General features: G+C 62.2%; 5 protein-coding genes across 6 annotated transcripts in view; 2 read left to right on the top strand and 3 right to left on the bottom strand.

Moving 5' to 3' along the window:
* The window catches only part of DNHD1 (dynein heavy chain domain 1), a 49492-nt gene extending 42931 nt beyond the window's left edge, over positions 1-6561 (top strand). The window contains exons 36-43 of one of the 2 annotated variants that reach the window (XM_053385301.1): positions 761-1726; positions 1823-1994; positions 2074-2160; positions 2470-2671; positions 4631-4722; positions 4825-4977; positions 5262-5989; positions 6087-6561. In XM_053385301.1, the coding sequence (XP_053241276.1) occupies positions 761-1726; positions 1823-1994; positions 2074-2160; positions 2470-2671; positions 4631-4722; positions 4825-4977; positions 5262-5989; positions 6087-6545 (2859 nt within the window). In that variant the 3' untranslated portion in view covers positions 6546-6561. Of the gene's footprint in view, positions 1-760; positions 1727-1822; positions 1995-2073; positions 2161-2469; positions 2672-4630; positions 4978-5261; positions 5990-6086 lie in introns of both variants that reach the window. The other variant, XM_053385300.1, reaches the window with a different exon arrangement.
* A 9-nt stretch (positions 6562-6570) lies between these two features.
* LOC128412420 (F-box/WD repeat-containing protein 7-like) lies at positions 6571-13811 on the bottom strand. Its single transcript, XM_053385302.1, has 11 exons — positions 13485-13811; positions 11630-11712; positions 11377-11515; positions 10876-11010; positions 9009-9132; positions 8790-8926; positions 8094-8207; positions 7828-8009; positions 7518-7743; positions 7229-7439; positions 6571-7022 (listed from the first exon to the last, which is right to left on the bottom strand). The coding sequence occupies exons 2-11, from the start codon at positions 11710-11712 to the stop codon at positions 6754-6756; spliced, it is 1620 nt and encodes a 539-aa protein (XP_053241277.1). The 5' UTR covers positions 13485-13811; the 3' UTR covers positions 6571-6753.
* A 663-nt stretch (positions 13812-14474) lies between these two features.
* On the bottom strand, positions 14475-18076 carry RRP8 (ribosomal RNA processing 8). Its single transcript, XM_053385304.1, has 6 exons — positions 17675-18076; positions 16773-17277; positions 16498-16627; positions 16132-16238; positions 14797-14893; positions 14475-14663 (listed from the first exon to the last, which is right to left on the bottom strand). The coding sequence occupies exons 1-6, from the start codon at positions 18042-18044 to the stop codon at positions 14538-14540; spliced, it is 1335 nt and encodes a 444-aa protein (XP_053241279.1). The 5' UTR covers positions 18045-18076; the 3' UTR covers positions 14475-14537.
* Positions 18077-18090: 14 nt separating this feature from the next.
* LOC128412287 (basic salivary proline-rich protein 2-like) lies at positions 18091-18735 on the bottom strand. Its single transcript, XM_053385193.1, has one exon. It carries the CDS (start codon positions 18733-18735, stop codon positions 18091-18093), a length of 645 nt encoding a protein of 214 aa, XP_053241168.1.
* Positions 18425-24168, top strand: ILK (integrin linked kinase). The gene is made up of 13 exons (XM_053385299.1): positions 18425-18543; positions 19014-19110; positions 20145-20310; positions 20537-20632; positions 20900-20996; positions 21448-21531; positions 21669-21754; positions 21834-21943; positions 22048-22175; positions 22592-22713; positions 22802-22901; positions 23404-23534; positions 23646-24168. The coding sequence occupies exons 2-13, from the start codon at positions 19022-19024 to the stop codon at positions 23793-23795; spliced, it is 1359 nt and encodes a 452-aa protein (XP_053241274.1). The 5' UTR covers positions 18425-18543; positions 19014-19021; the 3' UTR covers positions 23796-24168.
* Positions 24169-24623: the final 455 nt, after the last annotated feature.

Genomic DNA, 24623 nt, shown 5'->3' with positions numbered 1-24623 from the left:
GGAGGCAGGGGCTCCTGTGGCTTGGCGTGGGGCGGTGGGGTGGCTGTGGAGAGGCTGCTCAGCCCAGCCCCGTGGCTGTTCCCCACAGGAGGAGCTGGAGGCAGGGGCTCCTGTGGCTTGGCGTGGGGAGGTGGGGTGGCTGTGGAGAGGCCGCTCAGCCCAGCCCCGTGGCCGTTCCCCACAGGAGGAGCTGGAGGCAGGGGCTCCTGTGGCTTGGCGTGGGGAGGTGGGGCGGCCGTGGAGAGGCCGCTCAGCCCAGCCCCGTGGCCGTTCCCCACAGGAGGAGCTGGAGGCAGGGGCTCCTGTGGCTTGGCGTGGGGCGGTGGGGTGGCTGTGGAGAGGCTGCTCAGCCCAGCCCCGTGGCCGTTCCCCACAGGAGGAGCTGGAGGCAGGGGCTCCTGTGGCTTGGCGTGGGGAGGTGGGGCGGCCGTGGAGAGGCCGCTCAGCCCAGCCCCGTGGCCGTTCCCCACAGGAGGAGCTGGAGGCAGGGGCTCCTGTGGCTTGGCGTGGGGAGGTGGGGCGGCCGTGGAGAGGCTGCTCAGCCCAGCCCCGTGGCCGTTCCCCACAGGAGGAGCTGGAGGCAGGGGCTCCTGTGGCTTGGCGTGGGGAGGTGGGGCGGCCGTGGAGAGGCCGCTCAGCCCAGCCCCGTGGCCGTTCCCCACAGGAGGAGCTGGAGGCAGGGGCTCCTGTGGCTTGGCGTGGGGAGGTGGGGCGGCCGTGGAGAGGCCGCTCAGCCCAGCCCCGTGGCCCTTCCCCGCAGGAGGAGCTGGTGGCCCTGATTGCCCAGCCGCAGCGCTCTCTGCTGGAGGAGGAGAACTTCATGCCGATGGTGCGGCTGCTGCAGACGCAGATCCAGGCCCTGCACGCCACCCACCAGCACATGGTCTCCCAGCACCAGGACCAGGCGGCCCTGTGCAACAAGTACCGGATGGTGCCCCGCCTGGGCGTGGCCCTGCACCTGGCCCTGCAGCAGGTCTGCCGCCTCCACCCCTCCTACAGCTTCCCCAGCAGCGCCTGCATGGCCCGCGTGCGCCAGGCGCTGCTCTCCACCAAGCGCCAGGAGACCACCAAGCAGGAGTCGCTGGAGTCGCGCCTCCTGGAGCTCAGCAAGGCCATGCTCCGCCACTGCCTCACCGAGGCGGTGCCCTGCCTGCGGGAGATGGACCGCCTCCTCTACCTCTTCCTGGGGGCCGTGGCCACGCTGAAGGTCTCTGGGGAGATCACCCCGCTGGAGTGGCTGGCCTTCTGCCAGGGCCTGCAGGAGCCGGCGGCCAAGGAGCTCCTGCAGCCGCCGGCCGGGGGGCCTTGCCCCAGCTGGGTGAGCGCGGAGGCCTGGGAGGAGTGCGGCTTGCTGGAGAACGTTCCTGGGTTCCAGGGGCTGCAGGCCTCCCTGGCTGGGCAGGCCGCCCAGTGGCAGGAGTACTTCCGCCTGCGCTCCACCATGGTGGGGCTGGCCCTGTGTCCCAGCCACGCCCACCTCAGGCCTTTCCAGCGCGCCATCCTGTGGCGCATCTTGTGTCCCTCTGCCATGAGCAGCGTGGTCTCGGCCCTCACCACCTGCTCGCTGGGCTGGTCTCTCACCGAGGAAATGGCCATCACCTACCCGTACTCCTACAGCCGGGCCAACAAGCCCATCATCTTCCACACGCCCTCGGCCAGCTCTCCAGGCTGCTTCATGCACCCGCTCCTCTGGATCCAGCAGATGGCCACCCAGCGGGGACGAGGGGTGAGCCGGGCACAAGGAGGGGAAGGGGCAGTGGGTGCAGGTCTCAGGTGGGTCCCTCTGGGAGGACAGAGCAAGTAACCAGGCCCCACCCCGCAGGGAAGTGTGGCAGTCATCTCCTTTGGCACCCCAGATGCCTGCAAGCGGGTTTGGCGGACGCTGCCCATCTGCAGCAAGAGAGGCAAGTGGCTGGTCCTGACCAACTGCCACCTCCAGGAGCACTGGGACCCCGACTTGCTGCAGCTGCTGGACCAGTTGGTGAAATCCTCAGGTGAGGCGGATGGAAGCAGCGGGAGGTGTCTCCCTCCCCCCGGCCAAAGCCCCTCTCACCTTGCCCTCTTCTTGCACAGGCAAGGTCCCAGGGGGAGGCCTTGAGATCCACACCAAGTTCCGCCTGTGGCTCATCACTGCAGCCGACGCCCCTCGTTCCATGCCAGGTACCAGGCCAGGGAGGAGGGAGGGAGGCTGATGCCGCAGGGGGGCCCGGCCAGAGGGGCTTCTCCACACCCTGCCTACCCCTTGGGGAAAGAGGCGCACTGCCCCCTTTGCATCTCTCTCTCTCCCAGGGACCCGCTCCCTCTTGCTCATTGTCACCTGGGCTCTCCCAGTGCCGCTGGCTCTGCCACAGGGCCTTCCGCCTGCCTCTGCCGGAGAAACAGAAGCTGAGCAACTTCTGATGGCCTCGGCTGCCCTTGCTGTCCCTCCCGGCCTCTGCTGTGGTGGTTGATTCTCTTCTGTGCCAACAGAACTCCTGAAGCGCAGTTCCACCTCCCTCTTCTGCGATATGCCACTGGAGCTGAAGGGCATCCTGGCACGCAGCCACTACTGGCTGCAGGGGCGAACCCAGAACCTCGACACAGAGCAGCGGCTGCCCCTCCTCGCCCTCTACGGGGTCCTGCTCTACAGGCAGACCTATGCCCAGTGGACCCAGGCAGAGACATACCTGTGGTGAGTGAAGGAGGCGCTTGCCCTGTCCAGCAGCGAGGCAAAGGGCCTGCCAGTACATCTCATGGGAGCTTGGAAACTCCTCCTCTGCTTTATGCTACTTGGAAAGCACCCTGAAGCGCCACCTGTGGGCTCCCCATTCTTCCCCTCTCTTGGAGCTGCCTGTGTGGGCTAACAAGCCAGTCCTTGCCCACAGGGTGGTTGCCACAGAGGGGGCTGCTGGCTGCAACGGGGGGGGGGGGAGCAGAGTGGGAAGCAGCAGCAGCAGTGGCGGATGAGGGCTTGGATCTCCCAGCTGACAGGCAGCCAGGGAAAGGCGGAGGGCTTTCTCCCTGCAGCCCTTTCTGGCAGCAGCTGGAGGAAGACCCCTTACCTGTGCCTCACAGAATTCAACAGGGCTCCCCTGAGCAGGTGAACTGGAGGGTACCCGGGACGCACCCATGGCAGCTGCCAAGTAGGTTGAACCTAAGGAGTCCTGCAGCAGCCGGATCAGGCCAGAGGGGCTCCATCTAGTCAGCCTTCTGTTCTCACAGTGACCAACCAAGAAGGTCCTGAGCAGGAAGGGACCCCATGAGCTCATTCCTGCATTGGCCACAGCAGTCCAGACCCCACTAGTTAGGGGTTTCTTTTGCCCCAAAGTACATCACTTTTCCTTGAGCTGTATTGCATTTGCAATAAAAAGCAAGATGAGTGCCACAACCCCAGAGTTGTCCGCAACTGGACCTAATGGTAAGGGGTCCCTTTACCTTTACCTTACATCACTTTTCCTTGCCTTGAATTGCATTTGCCATTTTGATAGCCCCTTTGACCAGATCCCTTTGGAGTTCCTCATAATCCCGCTGGAGTTTAATCACCCTGAACAATTTCGTATCAACAGCAAATCTGGGAACCTTACTGCTCACATAACCCTCACAAAAAAAGTTTAAAAGCACAGGTCCCAGCATCAGCCCTGCACAGCACAGAGGGTGTAAGAGCCGCCGCCTGGATCAGGCCATCTAGCCCAGCCTCCGGTTCCCACGTGGCCAACCAGAGGCAGAACAGGAGCCCCAGAGCCCTCTCCCCTCGCGCGGTTTCCAGCAGCTGCCCCAGTGGTGGAGGAAGAGGATTGCCATTGTGGCTCCTCTTTAGAGATGGTGGCCGCCATTGCCTCCTGCGAGAGCAAGGGCCATCGTCTGGCTCTGTGCTGCAGGAAGAACTTTCTTCCATCTGCCCTGAATCTTCTGACATTCAGCTTCATTGGACATCTACGCGTTTGAGGGTTATGGGGGAGGGAGAAGGTTTTCCCCTTTCCACTTACCGTGTGCCATGTGGCCCCTCACTTGTTGAACTAAAAAGTCCCAAATGCTGCCCCCTTTCCCCCTCAGGGGGCCCCTCCTGAATCTTTTCCAACTCTGCAATAACCTTTTTGAGGGGAGAGGAGGTGCCCAGAACTGTATATCGTCCTTCAAATGTGGGCACACACCAGATTCCTGAAACGGCATGATGATACTGGCAGTTTTATTCTCAATTCCTTTCCTACTGATCCCTCGCATGCAAATTTCCTTTTTCATGGCTACCACACTGGAATACTTTGTACATCCCACAATTGGGAGAACCACCAATTTATTCTTACTTCCTGTTTCTTAACCTGTTTCCCACTGATCCCAAAATGAAGTTTACCCAAGAATCTTTCACAGAACCAGAATTGTAGGGGCGCCCCAAGGGTCCCTTAGTCCAAGCTCCTGCAATGCGGGAATCACAGCTAAAGACTCCTGCTTAAAATCCTTCAGTGAAGGAGAGGCCCGTCCCCTGCCCAGGTCTTCTGTTCCACTGTCCAAGGGCTCTTCCTCTCAGCTGCTGGGACCCTAAGAAAGTTGGGAGCAGCCCCCCCCCCCGGGCCAAGACGGTCCTCACTCTGGCAAGCCAGGAGTGTGGCTTTTGCTCTGACTCTGCCCTGCGCCTGAGATTGTGCTGCCCTTGCAGGAGCCACGGGGAAGTGTTGGCCGGGCTCAGAACACAGGAGAGGCTGAGCTGCCTAACAGACGGAGCCCAGGAAGCCCTGCAGGAGCTGGCCGGTATGGAAACAGGGCTGAGTGAGGGATTCAAGGGGACAGCCTGCAAGAGCCAAGGCCTTGAAGGCCCCCTCCGAAACACGGCTGGCTCTTCTGCCTCTGCAGGGACCATGCTCTATGGGGGCCACATCCTGGACAGCGGTGATGCCCAAGTGGTGCAGAGCCTGTGCCAGGCCTGCTTGGCTCCTGCCTCCCCCCTGCAGCCAGCCTCCAGACTCCAGCAGCTCGTGGCCACAGTCGTCGGCTGCCCCAACCCAGGTGAGAGAAGATCAGAAGAGCCGGCTGGGTCCGGCCCAGCATCCTGTTCTCACTGCGGGAAACCCGCAAGCGGGACTCAAGCCCCAGAGCAACACCCTCCCCGCCTGCGGTTTCCGGCAAGGGGGTATTTGGAAGCCTTGCTTCCTCCAGCTGTGGCGGCAGTGGGTGGCCATTGTGGGGCCCTTCATGAATTGGCTAATGCCTTTGAAGAGGGCAGGGAAGAGCCTGCCGGCGGGGGCGCTGGGTGCTCTGCTGACCCCCCTCCCTTTCCTTGCACCCTGTAGGGAACACGGATGAGGAGGCGGCCGCCGCCACCCAGGCCGGCATCGAGCAGCTGCCCAGCCCCATGGAGCCTGCCGGGATCGGCCTGTGCAGCGCGCTGCAGCAGCGGATGCTGGCGGAGCGGAGCCAGGCCTTGCTGGTGGCCTTGCAGGCCTCCCAGGGCCTGTGGCAGCCCCGCCGGGCCCCCTGCCGCCCGCACACAGGTGCCCTGGAGCAGCTGCTGCGGGACGGGATCCGGCTGGTGCAGGAGCTGCAGGAGCAGCTGAGCGAGTGCGGCTGGGAGGTGGGCTGGAAGGGGTGCCCCCCGCAAGGGCAGGCCCGCCCCCGGCCGCGCCCCCTGCAGCGCTTCCTGCTGGAGGAGGCGGGCATCCTCCTGGCCCTGCTGAAGCAGGTGGGCCGCGACCTCTGCTGCGCCCAGGAGCGCCTGCAGGGGGAGCCCTGCTCCTCCCGCCGCTGCAGCACCATCCTCTACCACCTGAAGCAGGGCCGCCTGCCCAGCCCCTGGCTGCCCTACGCCCTCACTGGCCCCCAGGCCCCCCCGGCCTGGCTGCAGGCGCTCAAGCAGCGGACCCAGCTCCTGTGCAGCTACCTGGGCTCCATCAGCGGGCCCCTCGTGGCCCACTACCAGCTGGCCGCCTTCCACCAGCCCCGCCGCCTCCTCCTGGCCGTGCTGCAAGAGAGGGCTCGCGTCGAGAGGCAGGAGCTCCACCGCTACCAGCTGCACCAGCAGGTAGGGAGGGGCGGGCGGGCATGGGGGCGGGCACAGGGGCAGGCCCAGCAGCCCCAGTCCCTGAGCGCCCCCTTTCCCTTTTGCCTTCCTTTGCCAGGTCCTTCCCAGTGGGCCACCCCCCACCAGCGCCCCCGAGAAAGGCATCTATCTGAGCGGGCTGGAGCTGCGCCATGCCTTCTGGAAGGCCCACACTGGGCTGCTGCAGGAGAGCCGCACGGCTGAGCCCTGCCCGCTGCCCACCATCTGGATCCAGGCCGCCCGCCTGACCTGGGACATGGCCTCCGCTGGCACCACCCCCAAGCTCCCAGCCAACAAGTTCCTGTGCCCCGTCTACCTGGGGGTCCCCGAGGTCCCTGTGGCGCTGGGCAGCCAGCACGTCATCCTGCACCTGAGCCTGCCTTCCAAGATGGCCCCTGAGCTGTGCCTCCAGCAGCGTGTCCACGCCGTCAGCCTCCTGCGCTGGGAGGGGGACAGCAGCACGGGGCAAAGGCAGCGCCCTGCCCCCTCACCCAGAGCCCCCTCCCCAGCACAGCCCCCGCCCCCCTCCCAGGCTTAACCCACATGACACAGAGAAAGCCATGTACAGAAATAAAGTGATATATTATTAGTGTGTACAAAAAGCAGACTTGGGTGCTCTGCCGCTCTGCCAGCCGCCCAGCGCCCTGCAGCCAAGCTATAAATAAGGTGCGCGGCCAGGCACCACTCACTCGCGCCGGGGGGGATGCCCGTCCCGCAGGCCCCCCCTGCCAGTCCAGCCCTCCTCCTCATTTCAGGTCCACGTCAAAATCCAAAACAAGCAGCTTGGTCTCCTCGGTCCCGTTGCGGCTCCCCACGGCACACACCAGCTTTGTGTTGGAGGCCCGGATGCGCCAGACCACCCCCCCGCTGCCGCCACTCTCCAGCGCCACCAGGTTGCGCACAAACTCGCCCGTCTTGAGGTCCCACAGCTTGACGGTGCCGTCGTCTGAGCTGGTCACCACAAACTTGGAGCTGAACTGGAGGCAGGTGACGGCACTCTGGTGCTTGCTGGGCCCTGCAGAAGGGGGGCAAAGAAAGTGAGGGGCAGCCATCAGCTGCCATGCCCAGCCACAAGTGCCCAGCCGCCTCTTCCTGGAGGACGCCCCTGGTGGCAGGCCTCTGCCCAGAGGGAGAAAAGCCTCCCCCCGGCCCCAGGACTTTGTGAGGGCCGATGGGGAGTTTCAGGTCCCTGCAGCCCAGCCAGCTGCCCGCAGCACCCACCTTGCAAGGTCTGCAGACACTGGCCCGTCTTGATGTCCCAGATCTTGACCGTGGAGTCGGCGTTGCCAGAGACCAGGATGTTGTCGCGCAGCTCCATGCCGCTGGTCAGGGACTGGTGCCCCATCAACGTGTGCAGGCAGTTGCCGCTCTCGGCGTCCCACACGCGGATCGAGGTGTCCAGGGAGCCGCTCACAATGTGGGTCCCATCAAACTGCGCAAGAGAGGGGTGGGAGGAGTGAGGGGCTGTGCGACTTGGGGGGCGGGGAGGGAAGGGGTCGGGGTCCCTCACCTGCAGGGAGTAGACGCGATTGGTGTGGCCTTGCAAGGTATGGATGCAGCTCTCCGTCTCGGGGTCCCAGACCTTGACCGTGTAGTCGTAGGCGCCACTCACCACCTTGTGCCCGTCGTACTGGACGCAGCGGACGGCGGCCACGTGGCCCATCAGCACGTGCAGGCACTGCCCTGTCTCAATGTCCCAGAGGCGGAGGGTGGCGTCCCGGGACCCACTCACCACCCTGCCAGGGAGGAGAGACAAGCAGCTTGAGTCCCAGGCAGGAGGGACAGGAGGGGTCCCTGGAGCGACTCCCCCCCCAACCTACCTGCTGCCGTGGAGGTGCATGCAGCGCACGGTGGAGGTGTGCCCGTAGAGGGTGTGCACACACTCGCCCGTGTCCGCGTTCCACACCTTGAGGGTGCGGTCTGTTGAGCCGCTGATGACGATGTTGTCCCTCATCTGGGAAGACCAGACGCCCCCCGTGTGCCCCACCAGGGTCTGAACGCACTGCGGAAGGAGGAGGAAGATGCTCAGAGCCAGGAAGGCGGAGCCACAGCCACCCCCGCCCACAGCACCATTTCCCAGGCTCACCTCCCCGGTGACAGCCGACCACACCTTGAGCGTGTTGTCATCTGAGCCGCTCACAATGCGGTTGCCGCAAAACTGGAGGCAGGTGATGACATGGTCATCGTGGCCCTTCAGAACCTGGTCCAGGGAGAGAATTAGCAGGCCAGCCGGCATCACCCTGCACCCCCTTTCTGCGGTTGAGGGAAGGGGCAGCTTCCTCCCCCAGCCCAGTGGCCTTGAGTTCTCCAAGGCTTGAGACCAGGCCCAGCGGTCAGGAGCTGGCATCAAGCAGGCGGACTTCAAATTCAGCAAGGGCTGGAGGTTCAGCCACAGTGACAGCCCCAATTCAAGGAGCAGCCAAGTCTCTCCCCCCCCATCCCGCATTTGTGAATAGCCAGAATAATTCTACCTTCTGGATCTTCTTTGTCAGAAGTCAAAGGTGCTTGCCTGGTCCACCTAGCTCAGCAGCAACAGCGGCTCTCAAGAGTTTGGGGCACATGTCTGTCCCAGCCCACCACTGAGCCCTGGCCCCTGCCTGGTAGAGGACAGGGACTGGGACCCAGCTGGGCACCCAGGCATTGAGTTGCTCTTCCTCCAGAGCCTGCTCTTTGGTCCCCATCGTGCAGCCACCCCGGAGATCCCAGAGTAGTGTCTTAGCCCATGACCAGGTTCGTAAACCCCGCACCACGTCACCCCAATGGTGGGGGTCAAGAGTGGTACCTTGGGGGGGCGGGCATCCCCGCCACGCCAGTTCATGTCGATTCGGTGCTGCCGCAGGAAGGCCAGTTTCCAGGGGCTGTACATGAAGCCTGGGCTGAGCAGCCGGCGCTTGCGCAGACTCAGGGGCTCCTCGATACCTGCAGGAGGCAGAAGCGGCTGTGACAGGGAGGAGGCCCAAGGGCAGCCGGGAAGCAACACCGGGCAGGAGCTGAGCCTCACCTGCATCGCGGCACTTCTCCCGCCACAACAGGTTGTCCTCAGCCAAAATCCGCCAGTAGCGACAGGTCTGCGCCGCCCGGAGCAGGTCCCGCGGCTCCAGGAACGAGAGCACATAGAGCGCCAACTGCAAAAGGGACAAGATTTCCTCCCGTGAAAGGCCTCCCTGGGTGCAAATGGCAAGCCAGGCGCGGGGAGCATGGGGCTGGGCTGGGCAGCTTCTCACGTCCACCACAGCAATGTGGAGACTTTGCCATCTAGATGACCTGACACCAACAGGTCCTACACAGCTGGGAAAGTGGCTGCTGCCATCCTTTCACCCTCACCAGCCGAACATCTGAAGCAGCTGTCCAATGCTCCTCCAAGAAGAGAGCAGGATCAGAGCCTGTGGTCCACACCCTCCTCCCCCACAGCAGCTGCCAGGGCCACTGTGGCCACGCAATCCCAAACTGCTTCACAGCCCACAAGGCCTCTCCTGCCTTTCCAATCCAGCACAGAGTCTGCGGCTGAGCTCCCTGTCCGGACCATCTGGCCATCTCTTGCCCATCTCTTGTCCTCCAAGCACCCTCCTGCCATTTCTTATTGTCCTCCTCGCCACTCCTGTCTTATCTGGCTTTCTTTGGACGTGTTACAGAGGGCTCCCTAGGACACAACTTTTGCTCTAAAAATGTAGCCTGCACCTGACAAGGGAAGTTCTGCTTTGGCCTGGAGAGGCAGGGAGAGAGCGCCCGTTACATTAGCTCATGTATGCGGACGTTCAAGCGAGCTAAATCCATTGACCGCTGTCTCTTCTCTCCCTTGACATCTTTGACAGCCTCCCCTTAATGTTTGTATATTTAAAAATTAAGAAAAAGGAGCTTTTGACTGAAAGTGTTCAGTCCATCTGCCACTTATGACAACACCATTTAAAACCATTTAACAATCACTTTCAAAAAACCAAGATTTTGTACTCTGCATCTCTTTACATTTTAAAGCCTAATTTGAGCATAAAGCCCAACTTTTGCCTTAGCACCCAGAAATCTTTTGGATCCCAGAGGCCCGATTTCCCTGCCCAATTACCACCCACCCACTTCCTCCTCTTCTCCATCACTTTCTGCTGCACATTGAGCAGCTGCCTTGGAGAGACAAGGCCTGGGACCCCCGCCGCTTGCTCTTGGCCAGGCTCTCCTCCCCTCCCCTCTCTGGGGCTGATTCCTTCTTCCTCCCTCTTGCAACGCCCTCTGCTGCTGCTGCTGCTGCTCCTTCCCTTGCCTGTCTCATTCCTTTTTCTCCTCTTTGGCAGGAACTGAACTCTGGCTCTTAGCTGCTCACCAGGCCTTCAGGTTCTCCGATAACTTTGATTCTTGCCGTTAAAAGTTTTCCAAGGCCTTGAAATCAAATCAAATCAAATAGCTCCTTCTCTGATGGGTCTCATCTCCTGCTAAAGCAACTTCCTCTTGGTGCCACATTTGCACTTCAGATAAAGTTCTCTTCTTCCAGTTTCTCTCTGTTACTTCATTCTAGTGTTTCTGTGAGTTTTCATGCACACTTTAAAAATTTGTAGCTTGTATGAATAGTTCTCTTATTTGTTAGACACAGGTAGGTAGCCGTGTTGGTCTGATGCAGTCGAAATTAAAAAATAAATAAATGTCCAATACCGCCTTATAGACCAACTAAGTTTGTTCTGGTATAAGCTTCTTCACTTCTTCACTTCTTTTACAACTGCCTATCGTGTCCACCTTGTCCCCCCTCTTGACTGTGGCTCAGATTCTGACCTCCTGACCTGTTGCTCAAGGCTTTCTAACAGCACCTTCGGCGCACAACTCCCCACTGTCCTCTCTCAGCTGCCCTGCATTCTTCCCCCAAGCTCCCCCACCCACAAGATACTCACCTCTTTGGGCAGCAGTGATATGAAATCACGCTGGAATTGGGGCTCGATCACTTGCATCATGTGCTTGATCTGAGGAGGCTCACAGCGGTCAATGAGCTCGTCCAGAGCCAGCAGCTTCTCTGGGCCGCTCCAGCGCTGGAGGGAGAAAGGAGTAAGGGGAGATCAAGCGCAAAACCCAGGATTGCAGCCCGTCTCTGCGCCAGAACCAAGGCCACAAAGCAGCCCATAAAAGCAATCAAAGCAAAAGCTTTGTAGCTTTCTAAATGTTGAAACACCACCAATGCATCAGCTCACTTTTAAGATCAAACCCCTAAAACAAAATAGGAAATGAGAAACACACCACAGCACAACATCTGCCAAATGCCCGGCTCGTGGAAAAAGGCCTTTGCCGAATGTCAGAAGGTCAGCTGCAAGCCAGCCAGAAAGCGCAGCCCTGCTCTGCCTCCAGCCGAGGGCCTCATGCATCACACCCAGACACAGGCGCCTCTGCCTGCTGCTCACCTGGAAAGTGCGCAGCCAGTCCTGCAGCTCAGGGGGTGGTGTCATTGGGGGGACATGCCGGCAGCGCGCCTGGCCTGCCTTGGCGTTCCGCAAATCCCCAAAGGTGGCCGTGGGGCTAGCGACACAGGGGCCCAGCACTCTGGAGAGGAAGCAAGTGTGTCAGGAGAATGCCATGGCCAGGGGCCCAAGTCAAGAGTCTTGTCTCCCCCGGCACCTCGCAGGAGCTCCCAAGCGCCACCGGCCACCTCCTCACCTGCCCCTCTCGGAGCCCTTGCACAGCTTCTTGCCAGGCGACTGGGCTCTGCCATCAGGGCCGCTCTCTGACTTGCGCTTCATCTGCAATGCAAAGAGATGGGGCGGAATGGAGTCACACGGATCCAAGAAACCCTTCAGCTCCGCAAAGGCTATGCAATGCAAAGGCTATGCAATGCACGCAGCGCGCCCCCTGATGCACAGCGCCGCATCAGGTCAAGTGGGGACCCTTCTTGCTGCCTCCACCGCACAGCAGCCATGCCTCCTGCCTCCCCAAAAGCCTGGAAGGTTCAACACTTTCTCTCAGAACACAGATCTACAAACTGTGCTTTGGGACAACAACCTCGTAAGGGCAGGAGGTGGGGAATAAAGATGCAGCATGCAGCAGCCCTCTCCCCACCTGACGGCTTTTGCCTTTCTTCCTTGGAGCCTTGATGGCCAGAACACACAAGAGCCTGCTGGATGAGGCCAACGGCCCATCAAGTAAAGGTAAAGGACCCCAGTTTAAGTCCAGTCAAAGGTGACGATGGGGTGCTGTGCTCATCTCACTTCACCCTGAGGGAGCCGGTGTTTGTCCGCAGACAGTTTTTCCAGGTCATGTGGCCAGCAGGACTAAACCGCTTCTGGCGCAACTGAACACAGTGACGGAAATCAGAGCGCACGGAAATGCCATTTACCTTCCTGTCACAGAAGTACCAATTTATGTACTTGCACTGGCATGCTCTCAAACTGCTAGGTTGGCAGAATCTGGGACAAAGCAACAGGAGCTCACCCCATTGTGCAGATTCAAAAAGGGATGTGAATGGGAGTGTGGTCTAAACCACACTGACCTTCTTGGGCTTGCTGATCAGAAGGCCCGACCAGTCCAGCCCTCTGTCCCCACAGTGGCCAACCAGATGCCCATTATGGAAATCCACAGGCACAATCTGTGCCCAAGAACAACACTCCCCCCACCCCTGGTCACCTGTGGCTTCCAGCATCTGGTTTTCAGAGGCATCGCTGCCTCCTACTGTGCAGGGCAGAGCCCCCAACAGCCCCTCCTCCATGAACTGCAGGCTTAAAATCTGCACAGGAAAAATGTGCTCCGACTTCAAAAATTCCTCCAGTGAGGAGGGAAAAAAAGATACAATGAACACGGCATTAAATGTAAGTGCTCCCACCCACTTGTTTTGGTCAACACAGTCCCTTGGCTGCACCCCTGAGAAACGCTCAGCACAAGCATTGATGCCACAGGCATTTCCAGGAGGAACCTGAAGGTCCTGGCCAGCATCACCCTCCCCTCCTGCCTGCCTCCCTGGGCCAAAGAGAAGACAAACCGAAAACTTGCACAGCCCCCCTCTGATGCCTGGCATGAAGAGGAGGTTAAGGGGTGATATGATAGCCATGTTCAAAGATATAAAAGGATGTCACATAGAGGAGGGAGAAAGGTTGTTTTCTGCTGCTCCAGAGAAGCGGACACAGAGCAATGGATCCAAACTACAAGAAAGAAGATTCCACCTAAACATTAGGAAGAACTTCCTGACAGTAAGAGCTGTTCGACAGTGGAATTTGCTGCCAAGGAGTGTGGTGGAGTCTCCTTCTTTGGAGGTCTTTAAGCAGAGGCTTGACAACCATATGTCAGGAGTGCTCTGATGGTGTTTCCTGCTTGGCAGGGGGTTGGACTCGATGGCCCTTGTGGTCTCTTCCAAGTCTATGATTCTATGGACACTCTCAGCTGCTGCGCCCCAGAGCCCCGTCCCTTTCTCTGGGCTCCTTTCCCCAGGCAGCTTCCGAAGGATCTGGCCCATCCCGGCAGCCTCCTGCTCTGCCGGGGGTCTCCCTCTTCCCGTTCTCTCCCCCCGCAGCCCCTTCTTCACCTTGGGCCGCGTGTGCCGGATGAGGCCGCCGCCCTCCGTCCGCTCCAGGTAGTCGATCCAGCGCTCGTCCACCGTGTAGTAGAAGTAGACGTCGCCGCCGCTCTCCTCGCCATCGCTGCTGCCGCCGCCGCCGCTCGTCTCGTCCTCGGAGTCGGGAGCCCCCGGCGGGCAGGAGCTGCCCGCTTCCTCCTCCTCCGGCTCCGCCTCGGCCGCCAAGCAGGCCGGCGCCCAGCTCTCCCGCTGCCCGGGACGCGGCGGCGGCGACTGACCCGCCTCCTCGTCCGGAGCCTGCGGGGGGAAGCGGGCCGCGGGGTTCAGCGAGGCTCGGCCCGGCCCCCCGCCCCCCGCCCGGCTTTCTTCCGCCCGCCTCCCGCCCGCCCCGGAGACCCGGGCCAAGGTCGCCGCCGAGCCCACCTCGGGCGCGGGATCGGAGGAGGACGGCGCCGGGCAGGCGGCGGCTCTGGCGGGCTCCGGCTGCGGCGAGCAGGTCATCCGCTGGCTGTTCAGCTCCAGGATCCGCGCCGTGATCCCCTTGACGCGCAGCAGGTCGTCCAGGGAGGCGAAGCCCTTCAGCTCCTGGGGGGAGAGGGGCGCCCCCGTCACGCACCGAGGGGAGGAGAGGAGCCCCCCGGAAAGCCCCCCCGCGGGGCCCAGGGTCGGGGAGGGAAGCAGACCCCCCCCGGGGGGGGGAAGGGAGCGGGCCCCTCGGACGCCTGGGTCCCTCACCTCCCGCTTGCGCACGATGCCCCTGGCCCGGCGGCGCCCGATGCCGACCAGCGCCCGCTCCAGCTCCGCCACGCAGGCCCGGTTGATGTCCAGCTTGCCCCCGCCGCCGCCGCCGGGGCCCGGCCCGCCCGCCGATCCCGACATCGCTGCTGCTGCCGCCGCCCGGACTCGGCCGGACTGCGCTTGCGCCGGCCACGCACCGCCGCCCCTCCCTCAACTACAGCCCCCAGCAGCCATTGCGAGACGAACGAGACACTTCCGCTGCGAGAGAAAAGCGCTTTATTCAGAGCGAGGCGGCGGCCCGGACGAAGCCCCGCCCCCGTGGCGTCACCGCCGCTTGTAGAGGCAGGGGCGGAGCGCCAGGCCCGGAAGAGCCCCTTCGCCCCGCCCCTTCCGCTTCGCCGCTTCCGCCTTGCGCAGCTCGAAGGTGAAGAAGTGGCTGCCCGTCACGTCCTGCAAGGAGAGGAGAGGGAAGGCGATGCGGAGGCGCGCGCGGGCCGGAGGGGGACCTCGCGCGGCCCCCGGGAGGAAGGAGGGGGGGAGGGAGGGATGGAACCCCCCCCCAGCAGAGGGGGAGGAGACCTACCTTGCGGAGGAGGCGGAAGCCGAGCCGGGCCAGCGCCGCCACGAAGGCCCGCACGTCCGGGAAGCGGCTGGCCACCTCGGCCACCAGGAGGGTCCCCCTGCGAGGAGAGACGGAGGGAGGGAGATCAGCCACCAGCCAGCGGGGGGGGGGCAGAAAAGAGGCAGAAAGGACTAAGAGGGGTGCTGAGTGAATCCTCCAGCAGGCGGAAACATCCCCTGAGCAGGACACACACCCCCCCCCGTGTGTGTCAGGAGGGCGCCTGCAGAACCCGGGAGGGGCTGGGAGAAGGCTTGGCCTGGGCCCCAAAGAGAGGGGCCCCAAATACTATAGGTCATTGTTTTTGCTGGTGCTTTGAATGGTTACCAATCATGTAATCCTTTCCCCCTCAGCAGTCCAGGGAATGCCTGCTTATTTTATTATTGCATTTCACGTCAGGAAACCTCAGAGGATGCCTCAGAAGCAGCCCCTTCCCACCTTCGGAAATTTAAAATGTCTGTTTTACAATATTTCATGTCCTGCAACCCACCCAGAGGAAACCCAGCCAGATGGGCGGGATACAAGCAATAAAGTTATTATTATTACTATTATTATTCACAATGATCCAGAGCTGCTGCCTCTGATCCTGTGGCCGACATGTAGCCACTGACAGCCTTCCTTCTCTCTCCAGCAATTCAGACCCAGGGGTCCTTCTCTGAGCTCTGCCTGGAGCTGCCATGGGTGGGTGTGAGTGGGTGAACCCAAGACTTCTGCCTGGGAAGTCTCCCCTCCCACCAAAGCTCTTCCTGACCAGAGAGTCACATCCTTCTCCTCGTGACTTGTTTTCAAAGGCAATTGATGCCGAGGACTGATTTTAAAGGATGCAAGCAAACTTTAGATCAGGGGGACTTCATGCATATTTTCAGGACTATTTTGATACTGAAATAGAAAATACATGAATAGTGGTATTTTCAATATTCAAGTTAGTTATGCTGAAATTTTGCTACTAAACGGATTTAGCTGATTCACTGCCTCAAGGCTCTTTGCAACCATCATTAATTCATTGTCTAAATATTAATAAATGTATATTAACATAATCCTTTATTTTAGTAATATCTTTTGTTTAAGCTGTTGTTATTTCAGTTTTCTGTACAACACTTAAAAATATTCTAACTATATATATATTAATATAATATTAATATTTTAATATTTAATATTTCTGACTATTTTTATTATTAAGCAGTATAGGTATTAAATATCATCATCCCCATATGACAGCCATAGGTTTTGACTGAGCTGGCAGTGCCCTGATCAGCCACTTCACGTGTCCCCCTCACTGCCACAGGACCCCACAATTACCCAACTCGTAGCACACGGTTGGCCTCTTCCAAGATCTCCTGCAGGTTAGTACCCATCAGTGCCAGGCAGAACACAGCCACGTCAACAGATTCATCATCCAGGGGGACCTGCACAGAAGGAGCAAAAAGGGAGGCACAATCGGAAAACCATGTGTGTGAGGTAGTCATAGAATCATGGAGCTGGGAGGGACACCCAAGGGCCATCTAGTCTAACCCCCTGCACTGTAGGAATCACACTCAATGCAGCCCTGACACGTGGCTGTCCAAGCTCTGCTTAAAAGCCTCCAGTGAAGCAAAGCCCACCTGCATGGGCTCATCACACAGCTGTTCCCAAGCCTGGAGAAGGAAGGCCCTCCCCCCAACGTACCTGGGCCATGTCGCAGACAATGACTCGGGGGTCCAGAGCCACCAGGTCAAAACAGTGCACTTTGTTCCGCACGCTGCGTGCCAGCATGCAGTCCCCGCAACCAAAATCTGCCACCACGAGTGATGCTGGTCTGTGAGGGGAGGGGCAAAGTTAGACTGTGCACCCATCCTGTCAAACACTTCTATACATTAGCTATGACATTGCAACATGCGCAAATGTTTGCTTAACCAGCACATGTTGAAGGGGGGGAGCTGGCCAACCCCCCCCATCCTTACCTCTGGCGCAGGTAGCGCACAAAGCGCTGCACAGGGTTTTCAGGCCACTGGGCCACCTGCCGGGCGAAGCCCCGGTGATACACCGCCAAGGCCTCGGGGTCATCCTGGAAGAGCTGGACTGCCTGCTGGCTGGAGGATGTGTAGAGCTGCTGGTTGATGAAGCGGAAGCGCGCTGACTCCAGCCGCTCCTCCATGCGCAGCCGCAGGGATGCTGCCCTTTCGCTGAGAAGTTCCTGGCCTGCTGGATCTTCCTGGCTGCTGGGGGGCTCCTCTGCTGCTGCGGGGACTGCAGGGGGCTCCTCTGCTGCTGCAGAGGCCACAGGGGGCTCCTCGCGGCCCAGCCCTGCCTTGAACCTGTTCTGGCGACGCTTGTTCTTCTGGCGGTTCTTCCACTGTCTCCTGGTCAGCCTTGGCTCCTCCTCTTGGTCCTTTGCCCCAGCTGCCTTTGCCCCAGCGCTCCTCTGCTTGCTGCTGGGCTCAGGGTCTCCGCCTCCAGCCGCTTTGTCTGGACAGGGCAAGGACAGAGGCGTTTAGCCCTGGGCTCCATCGGGCCCCCCCCCCCGGGCCAGATTATCTCTCTAGTCCAGGGCTCTGTGCACTGCCAGCCCTCTGGGGTTCCAGGCAGAGGGACCAGCCCCGCCCCACCTGGAGAGGCCCCCAGGGACTGAGATGCAGGGAAGGTTTCATACGATTATAAGAACCTAGTCCAACATCATAGCCTTACAGTGGACAACCCTGATGGGAAATCCACAAGCAGAACCTCAGCCGCCCAGAGTCCCGCGAGAAGGCAGCTTGCGCTTGCCGCCACCCGAACTACAACCCAGGCTAACCCCCCTGACCCGCCTCTGCACACCGGGCAATTCTCTCGGCCTTCGTCCTCGGCCACAGCCCAGCGGCATCACCTGCTCGGGGCGCCGGCTCCTCCTTCCGGGCCGGGAGGCGCTGCTGCTGCTGCGACTGCGGAGCTCCGGGGGGCGACCCCGCCTGCGGCCCCTTCCTGGGGCGCTTCCTCTCCGGCGGCTGCTCGGCCTCCGAGTCCGACGCGCTGCTGCCTCGGCCGGAGGAGGACGGGGAAGGCGGGCGCGGCGGCGCCGAGCTCTGCAGGCGGCGCAGGGTGGCCAGGAGGCGCCGGCGCGCGGCGGGGCTGGGCGGGGGGCGGCCCCCAGAGGGACCCCGCGCGGCCCCCGCCCGCCCCGCCAGGGGACTCGCCTCGGCCCGCGGGCCCGGCAGCCCCAGCTCCGCCGCCTCGCCCCACGGGGCCTCCTCGAACATCGTCCCGGGGAAAGAAGCGGCAGCAGCAGCAGCAGCCCAGCAGCGCTCACGCCGGCGGAAGTTCCGGCTCTCCGGGTTGCCCTCTAGAGAGCACCGCCAGAGCGGCCCGCGGGCTCCCCCTGCCGCCCGGAGGCCGCCCCAGCAAGGGGCGCCGGAGGAAGGGGCGCCCTGGGAGGGCGAGGGCGGAGAGAGACCCCCGGGCCTGGGGCGCGCCGGGCGGGCGGGCGGGGGGAGCGGAGTCCGGCCTGGGCCGCCGCCCGGCCAGGGGGCCTGCCTGGGACGGAGGCGGGGCGCCCGGGCCTGCAGCGCCGCCTGGTGGCGCCCGTGGCCGCTGCTGCGGAGCCTCTGCTGCCGGGCGGGGCGGGAGCGGCGGGGCCGTCGGAGGGGAGCGGAGGCCGGGAGGGGGCGGTCTCCGGCGGGAGCCGCCCGAGGGAGCGGCGGGGAGGAGCCGAGCCGACGGGACGCGCCACACACGGAGCCGCCGCCGCGATCGGGCACGGTAAAGGGGACGGCGAGACGGGGATCCCCGGGGTCGGGGTGGGGCAGCCCGGCCGCTCGCCTCGCAGCAGCCCCGGCCACGCCCGTCCGTCGCTGCCCTTGCCCGACGGGGCCCGGGAGGGCGGCTTCCTCCTCGGGGCGGCCGCTCCCGCTCTCTTGCCCTGGGGGGCTCAGCTGTCGGGCAGCGCCGCATCGCGCCCTGCCCAGGTCCGAGGAAGCGGCTCTCTGCTGCGGAAGGGCGGCGTCGGGGGGCTCCTGCCCAGACCTAGAGCCCAGATTCTCGGCCCCAGAGCAGGACGCTCTTCCCGCCAGGAACCCGCCCTGAATCGGGACTGCTCGGGACCGTTACTCGGGGCGGGTGGGGTGCAGCTGCCCGGGACGGCCGAGCAGCGGGGGCCAGCCGGGTTGCGGGGCGAGGGGGCTCATCGCGGCTCCGACCGCGGGCTGACCCTCCCCGCCCTCCTTTGGCAGGAGGGACCATGGACGACATCTTCACCCAGTGCCGGGAGGGCAACGCCGTGGCCGTGCGCCTCTGGCTGGACAACACGGAGAACGACCTCAACCAGGGGTGAGTGGGGAGCGGGAGGGAGGGAGGGAGAAGCCCCAGACCCCCTGTCCGCCCCCCGCGCCCCCAAGCCGCCTTCATCCTGCATTTCGTCCCCTTGGCTGGAAAGGACAGGAAATGACCGCAGCTCCGAAACACGCCGGCAGGAATTCTGATGGCGGAGCTGGGGGGGGGGGGGAGCCTGGATGGCAGAGCAGGTGGCGGGAGTCCAGAAGCACCAGCCCAGCGAGGGAGGCTGCCCAGAGTCTCCCCTCATTTCAGCCTTGCTGTGGAGGAGCCCTGGGGTGGGGTGAAGTGCGAGGGCTGGCTGCCCATCAAAGGAAGAAGCCCCTTGCCCAAGGAGCCAGCCTCCTTCCCTGGGGGCAGGCAGCTGGAATATGGAGGCTGTGCAAGGACCCCCAAATCCCTCTAGGGAGTCCAGGGTCAGGCAAATGGGGGGCTTCATTTCCCTCTGGTCCTGAACCTGTTCCTAGTCCTCTGAAGCAGCCACTGCCACCCCCACCCACCCAGTCTGGTCCCCAAGGCTTGAAGGGATATGGGGGGGCAGGAAGGATGGGTGGGGTCTGTGATGCCGGCCAGGATCCCCTTCTGATCTGTTCTACGCTTCTTCCTTGGAGCTTTTTAAGTTGAGGTTGGGCGGCCATCTGTCAAGGATGCTTTAGCTGAGATTCCTGCCTTGCAGGGGCCGGACTAGGCGACCCTTCGATTTCCGGGCCAGTGGTTGCTTTTCTCCCCTGGGATGCTCCCATCTGCTTGGCCCCCTCGCTGCTGTCCCGGCTGGGGCCTCGGGCTGCCCCGGCTTCCTGGCTCAGATCTCCTTTTAAGGCCTGGTCTTCCTCTTCTCCTGGCTTGGCTCAAGAAGAGTGAGCTCAGGGGAGGAGGAGGGATTCCTGCGCTCCCAGCCTCTCACAGGCTGCTCCTGCCTCTGGCGCTCCCAGCCCTGACCAGGGGCCCCGGGGCCCCTGGAGCTCTGCCCCCTGGCCAGGCTGGCCCCTCTCCTGCCCTGGGCACTGAGCGGGCCCCTCTCCTCCCTGCAGCGATGACCACGGCTTCAGCCCCCTGCACTGGGCCTGCCGCGAAGGCCGCTCCAGCGTGGTGGACATGCTGGTCATGCGAGGGGCGCGCATCAACGTCATGAACCGGGGGGACGACACCCCGCTGCACCTGGCTGCCAGCCACGGCCACCGGGACATTGTCCAGAAGGTAGGGGGACCCCACAGGGAGGGGGCTGCCCAAGGCTCCCGGTTGGCCCCACCCCCTGCTTCCCCACTTCCTCCTCTGGGTCTTAGGGCGCCCCCTGCAGGGAGAGGGAAGAGGGTGGCCGTCTGGCGCATCTCCCTCCGGGGGGGGGGTGAATTTCACTTTGTGGGGGTCTTTTGGAGTGGGATTTCCTTCCTCAGCCCACCCTCTGTCTTCTTGTCCTGCTCAGCTGATCCAGTTCAAGGCCGACATCAACGCGGTGAACGAACACGGGAACACCCCCCTCCACTACGCCTGCTTTTGGGCCCAGGAGCAGGTGGCTGAGGTGAGGGCTGCTTTGGCAGAGGCACCTGGGGCTGCCGGGTCTCTTCCTGCCGCGGTGGCAACATTCACGCTCTGTTCAAGCAAATTCATTTACCCCAATTCACACAATTTAAACCTAAATGAAAGCCCCCTAATAGGAGGGCAGGGGTGACCTGTGGGGAGTGGGTCTGGTGGAAGACCTGGTGCCCCATGGGGAGGGGGCTGGGCAAGAAGGGCTTCCGTGGGAAGACGGTCATTTGCCTCACTTCCCACCCTCCCCGTCCTTCAGGACCTGGTGGCCAGCGGGGCTCTCGTCAGCATCTGCAACAAATATGGGGAGACACCCCTGGACAAGGCCAAGGCGCCCCTGCGGGACTCCCTGAAAGGTGAGCGCGGCTCCTGCCCACCCTGCCTGCTTAACCCCCTCCCTGCTCAGCGGCTGCCTTCAGCTACTTCCCCCTTTGTTTGGGGTCAGACTACATTTGTTAATTTGTTTAGAGTGTTTGTACACACTTGTTCAGCCAAGCTATCTCCCCGAGTGCATGATGTGCTTCTTCTCCAGCCTGCCTGATCTCTGCCTCTTGGCCGCCCTCCTTCTGCCTCTGATTCTGGATCCCAGCTGACTAAGCCCTGTTACCTCTTCCCAGTCTCCTGCCTCTGACCACTCCCCACGGTCTCACCCCCAACCCCCGGAGGGCTCTGAGCCTTCTTCCCTTGGGGTTCCCCTCCTGCTTCCTGGCCCTGCCTGTTCAGTGAGTCTCCAGGCGCTATGGGGGGGCCCTTCCCACCCCTTTCCACCTGCGCAACATCCCTGTTTTCTCTCCCCACCCCCTCCAGAGCGAGCAGAGAAGTTGGGCCAGAGCCTCACGCGCATCCCCTTCAAGGACACCTTCTGGAAGGGCACAACACGGACGAGACCCCGTAAGAGCCCTGCAGGAAGGGGGAGACCTGGGAGCCGGGGGGGGCAGAGGGGAGAAGGGGACTCTCCTTGCCCAGTGGGTTGGGCGGTGGGGGGCTCCTTCTGCAGGCTGTGCCTGGCTGATGGTCTCCTCTTTTAGGCAACGGGACTTTGAACAAGCTGGCTGGCATCGACTTCCGGCAGCTGACCCTGGGACACAAGCTCAACGAGAACCAGTCTGGAGAGGTGGGGGCCGCTCCTTTCCCCTTCTCCCCCCCCCGTCTCCTTCGCCCCCCTCCCCTCTGACCTTCCGCCTTCTCCACAGCTCTGGGAAGGGCGCTGGCAGGGAAATGGCATCGTCATCAAAGTGCTCAAGCCCCGAGACTGGACGACCCGCAAGAGCCGCGACTTCAATGAGGAGTACCCCAAGCTCAGGTGGGTGGGTGGGGGGTCCCGTGGGGCTGCCCCTGCCTGCCCACGTGAGCGCAGGCGGTGGGTGGCTGGGCTGCTTCCTCCACTCGCCTCCTTTCCCCTCGCAGGATCTTCTCCCACCCCAACGTGCTGCCGGTCCTGGGCGCCTGCCAGTCTCCTCCTGCTCCGCACCCCATCACCCTCACCCACTGGATGCCCTACGGCTCCCTCTACAACGTGCTCCACGAAGGCACCAGTGAGTCTCGCTTCCCATAGCTCGCCCTGCTTCCAAGGGGCACCCCAGGGGCCTTGCTGGGGATGGGGGAAGGGATCCCGGGAATCTAGCCCACCCCCAGGCAACGCAGGAATCGTTTGCTTTCTCTGTAGCTCTCGGGAGGGAACAGAGCGCTTTCTGGCTGCCTTTACCTCTTTCCAGGCCTAAAGTGCGTAGATGGCCAGAGCCAGAAAGGGTTGGGGGGCCTGAGTGGCCCCTGTCCAAGAGCCTCATGCCATTCTTGCACTGTGGCCCCTGGCTTGAGCAGCCTGAATGACAGGCAGCCCTTGGAAGCCCCCCCCACCCTTCCGGACAGCGCTCAGGAGCAAGTGCTGACCCCAGCAGAGGCAGGCTCCCCCCCATATTTGCCCCCCCCCCCGCTCTCTCTCCCCCTGCAGACTTTGTGGTGGACCAGACGCAGGCCGTGAAGTTTGCTCTGGACGTGGCCCGGGGAATGGCCTTCCTGCACACCCTGGAGCCCCTCATCCCGCGCCACTATCTCAACAGCCGCAGCATCATGGTGCGTGGGGGGCCCTTTCTGGGGTTCAGTGGGCTGGTGGGGTCTCTAGGAGGCTGAGCTCCCCGTTGTGTCCTCCCTCCCACCACAGATCGATGAGGACATGACGGCCCGGATCAGCATGGCAGATGTCAAGTTCTCCTTCCAGTGCCCTGGCAGGATGTATGCGCCAGCCTGGGTGGCGCCGGAAGGTGAGTGGCGCCCTGCCCTCCGCTGAGATCCAAAGACGAGCCTGCTGGATCGGGCCAAGGGTGCTTGGATCCTGCTGCCGACCAGATGCCCCTAAGGGGAGCCCACCAGCAGGATCCAAGCACCAGAGCCAGTCTCCCCTCCTGCGACTGCAGGGAGCAGAGCAGTCACTGCACTAAGAGCTGTTCCACAGATCTCCCCCCCCCCCGAACTTGTTATCTTTTCTGGCTCTTATCCTTAGTTTCATTATATTTTATTGCTCAATGCAGAAGAACACCTCAAACTGAAAAGCACTCCGGGGGGGGGGCGTTCCTGCGAGTGCCTCTGACCACTTTGCCACACTGCCCTCCTCTGGCCAGCAGCAGTCGGGGCTGACTCCTAAGCCCCCCTGGGCTTGCCTGGGGGGCCGAGTGGAGGCAGAGCAGCTGCCCTGCTGGGGAGGGGTCCCCCTTCCGCTCCCCCTTCCAGCCACTGCGTTTCTGCAGCCCCTCTTTGCTCCCGCAGCTCTGCAGAAGAAGGCAGAGGAGATCAACCGTCGCTCGGCCGACATGTGGAGCTTCGCTGTGCTGCTGTGGGAGCTGGTGACGCGGGAAGTGCCCTTTGCTGACCTCTCCAACATGGAGATTGGCATGAAGGTGAGGAAGGGGCAGGAGGGCAGGACCCCCCCCCACCTTGGCCGTGTTGGACTAGGCGACCCTGGGGGCCCCATCTGAGGTTCTTCTTCTTCCTCCTCCTCCTCCTCCCAGGTCGCCCTGGAGGGGCTCCGGCCCACCATCCCCCCAGGCATCTCCCCCCACATCTGCAAGCTGATGAAGATCTGCATGAACGAGGACCCAGCCAAGCGCCCCAAATTTGACATGATCGTCCCCATCCTTGAGAAGATGCAGGAGAAGTGAGGGGAGGGGGACGTGCTCTGCAGCCCCCCCCCAGCCTGCCCACAAGTGCCTTGGAGAGGCGCTGACGACAGAAAGTGCCACTTCCTTGCTCTTGAAACAAAACGGTACAGAAGGAGCCACCGCCTTGCCCCCCTCCCCTTTCGGGGCAGCTCTATTTGGGGGTGTCCCTGCTGTAAGCTGCCCTGGCCTTTTAAGCTCCCCCAGCAATGCTGCGCTGCCTTCCACAGTGCCTAGCACCCCGCCCCCTCAGCGCGCATCAGCAAGGTTGCCTCGCACTCAGAGCCCACCGCCTGCCTCTGCGCTGCACGGTTTTTATCTTTTCTATGCAGGCCCCGGCCCAAGCCAGAGGGCTCAAAATAAAGTTATTAAAGGAGACAGTGGTCATTGCAGCCTTTGTGGGGTGAGGGGGACACAGCCGGCTGCCCCAGCTTCCCTGGTGGGCCTCGGCTGAAGAGGACGGTTGCCCCAGTCCCTCCTGCCATTGCTGCCCTCTCACCTGGGAGCCTGGTCCATTTCCAACATACAACAATCTACTGTGGGGAGGTGGCTGTATTTGGGTTCAGCTCCCCATCAGGTGCCACACTCTGGCTGGTCTTCGGTTGCCCTCAACTGAAACCGGCCTTTTCCTTTTCAGTCTCCTAATGCCATGGCAAATTTGGGCCACAACCCTCTTTCAGATGCAGCCCAGAAAGGAAAGTGCAGAGCTGGGAAAAGGACAGGTGGTGGCAGCTGAAAGGCTCAGCGGGCAGCAGCCTTTCTCCCGGTCTCATGCCCAGTACATGTGGGTGCTTTGAGCAGGATCAGGCCGCTGCTCCTAGCAGCTCTGCA

The sequence above is a fragment of the Podarcis raffonei genome, chromosome 4, assembly GCF_027172205.1.
Source record: "Podarcis raffonei isolate rPodRaf1 chromosome 4, rPodRaf1.pri, whole genome shotgun sequence".
In the NCBI taxonomy this organism is placed as follows: Eukaryota; Metazoa; Chordata; class Lepidosauria; order Squamata; family Lacertidae; genus Podarcis; species Podarcis raffonei.
Note: the sequence above shows the minus strand (reverse complement) of the source record. Positions and strands in the feature narration are given on the sequence as shown.

Excerpts from the sequence above, each read along its gene's own strand:
- LOC128412420 (XM_053385302.1), bottom strand. The coding sequence starts at position 11,712 with ATGAAGCGCAAGTCAGAGAGCGGCCCTGATGGCAGAGCCCAGTCGCCT. Across the intron at positions 11,516-11,629 it reads AAGGGCTCCGAGAGGGGCAG|AGTGCTGGGCCCCTGTGTCG; the intron begins GTGAGGAGGTGG and ends CTTCCTCTCCAG. Across the intron at positions 11,011-11,376 it reads ACTGGCTGCGCACTTTCCAG|CGCTGGAGCGGCCCAGAGAA; the intron begins GTGAGCAGCAGG and ends TTCTCCCTCCAG.
- RRP8 (XM_053385304.1), bottom strand. The coding sequence starts at position 18,044 with ATGTTCGAGGAGGCCCCGTGGGGCGAGGCGGCGGAGCTGGGGCTGCCG. Across the intron at positions 17,278-17,674 it reads GGAGCCGGCGCCCCGAGCAG|ACAAAGCGGCTGGAGGCGGA; the intron begins GTGATGCCGCTG and ends TGCCCTGTCCAG. Across the intron at positions 14,894-16,131 it reads AACCGTGTGCTACGAGTTGG|GGGGACCCTCCTGGTGGCCG; the intron begins GTAATTGTGGGG and ends CTCTCCTCGCAG.
- LOC128412287 (XM_053385193.1), bottom strand. The coding sequence starts at position 18,735 with ATGCGGCGCTGCCCGACAGCTGAGCCCCCCAGGGCAAGAGAGCGGGAG.
- ILK (XM_053385299.1), top strand. The coding sequence starts at position 19,022 with ATGGACGACATCTTCACCCAGTGCCGGGAGGGCAACGCCGTGGCCGTG. Across the intron at positions 19,111-20,144 it reads GAGAACGACCTCAACCAGGG|CGATGACCACGGCTTCAGCC; the intron begins GTGAGTGGGGAG and ends TCCTCCCTGCAG. Across the intron at positions 21,532-21,668 it reads CACAACACGGACGAGACCCC|GCAACGGGACTTTGAACAAG; the intron begins GTAAGAGCCCTG and ends CTCCTCTTTTAG.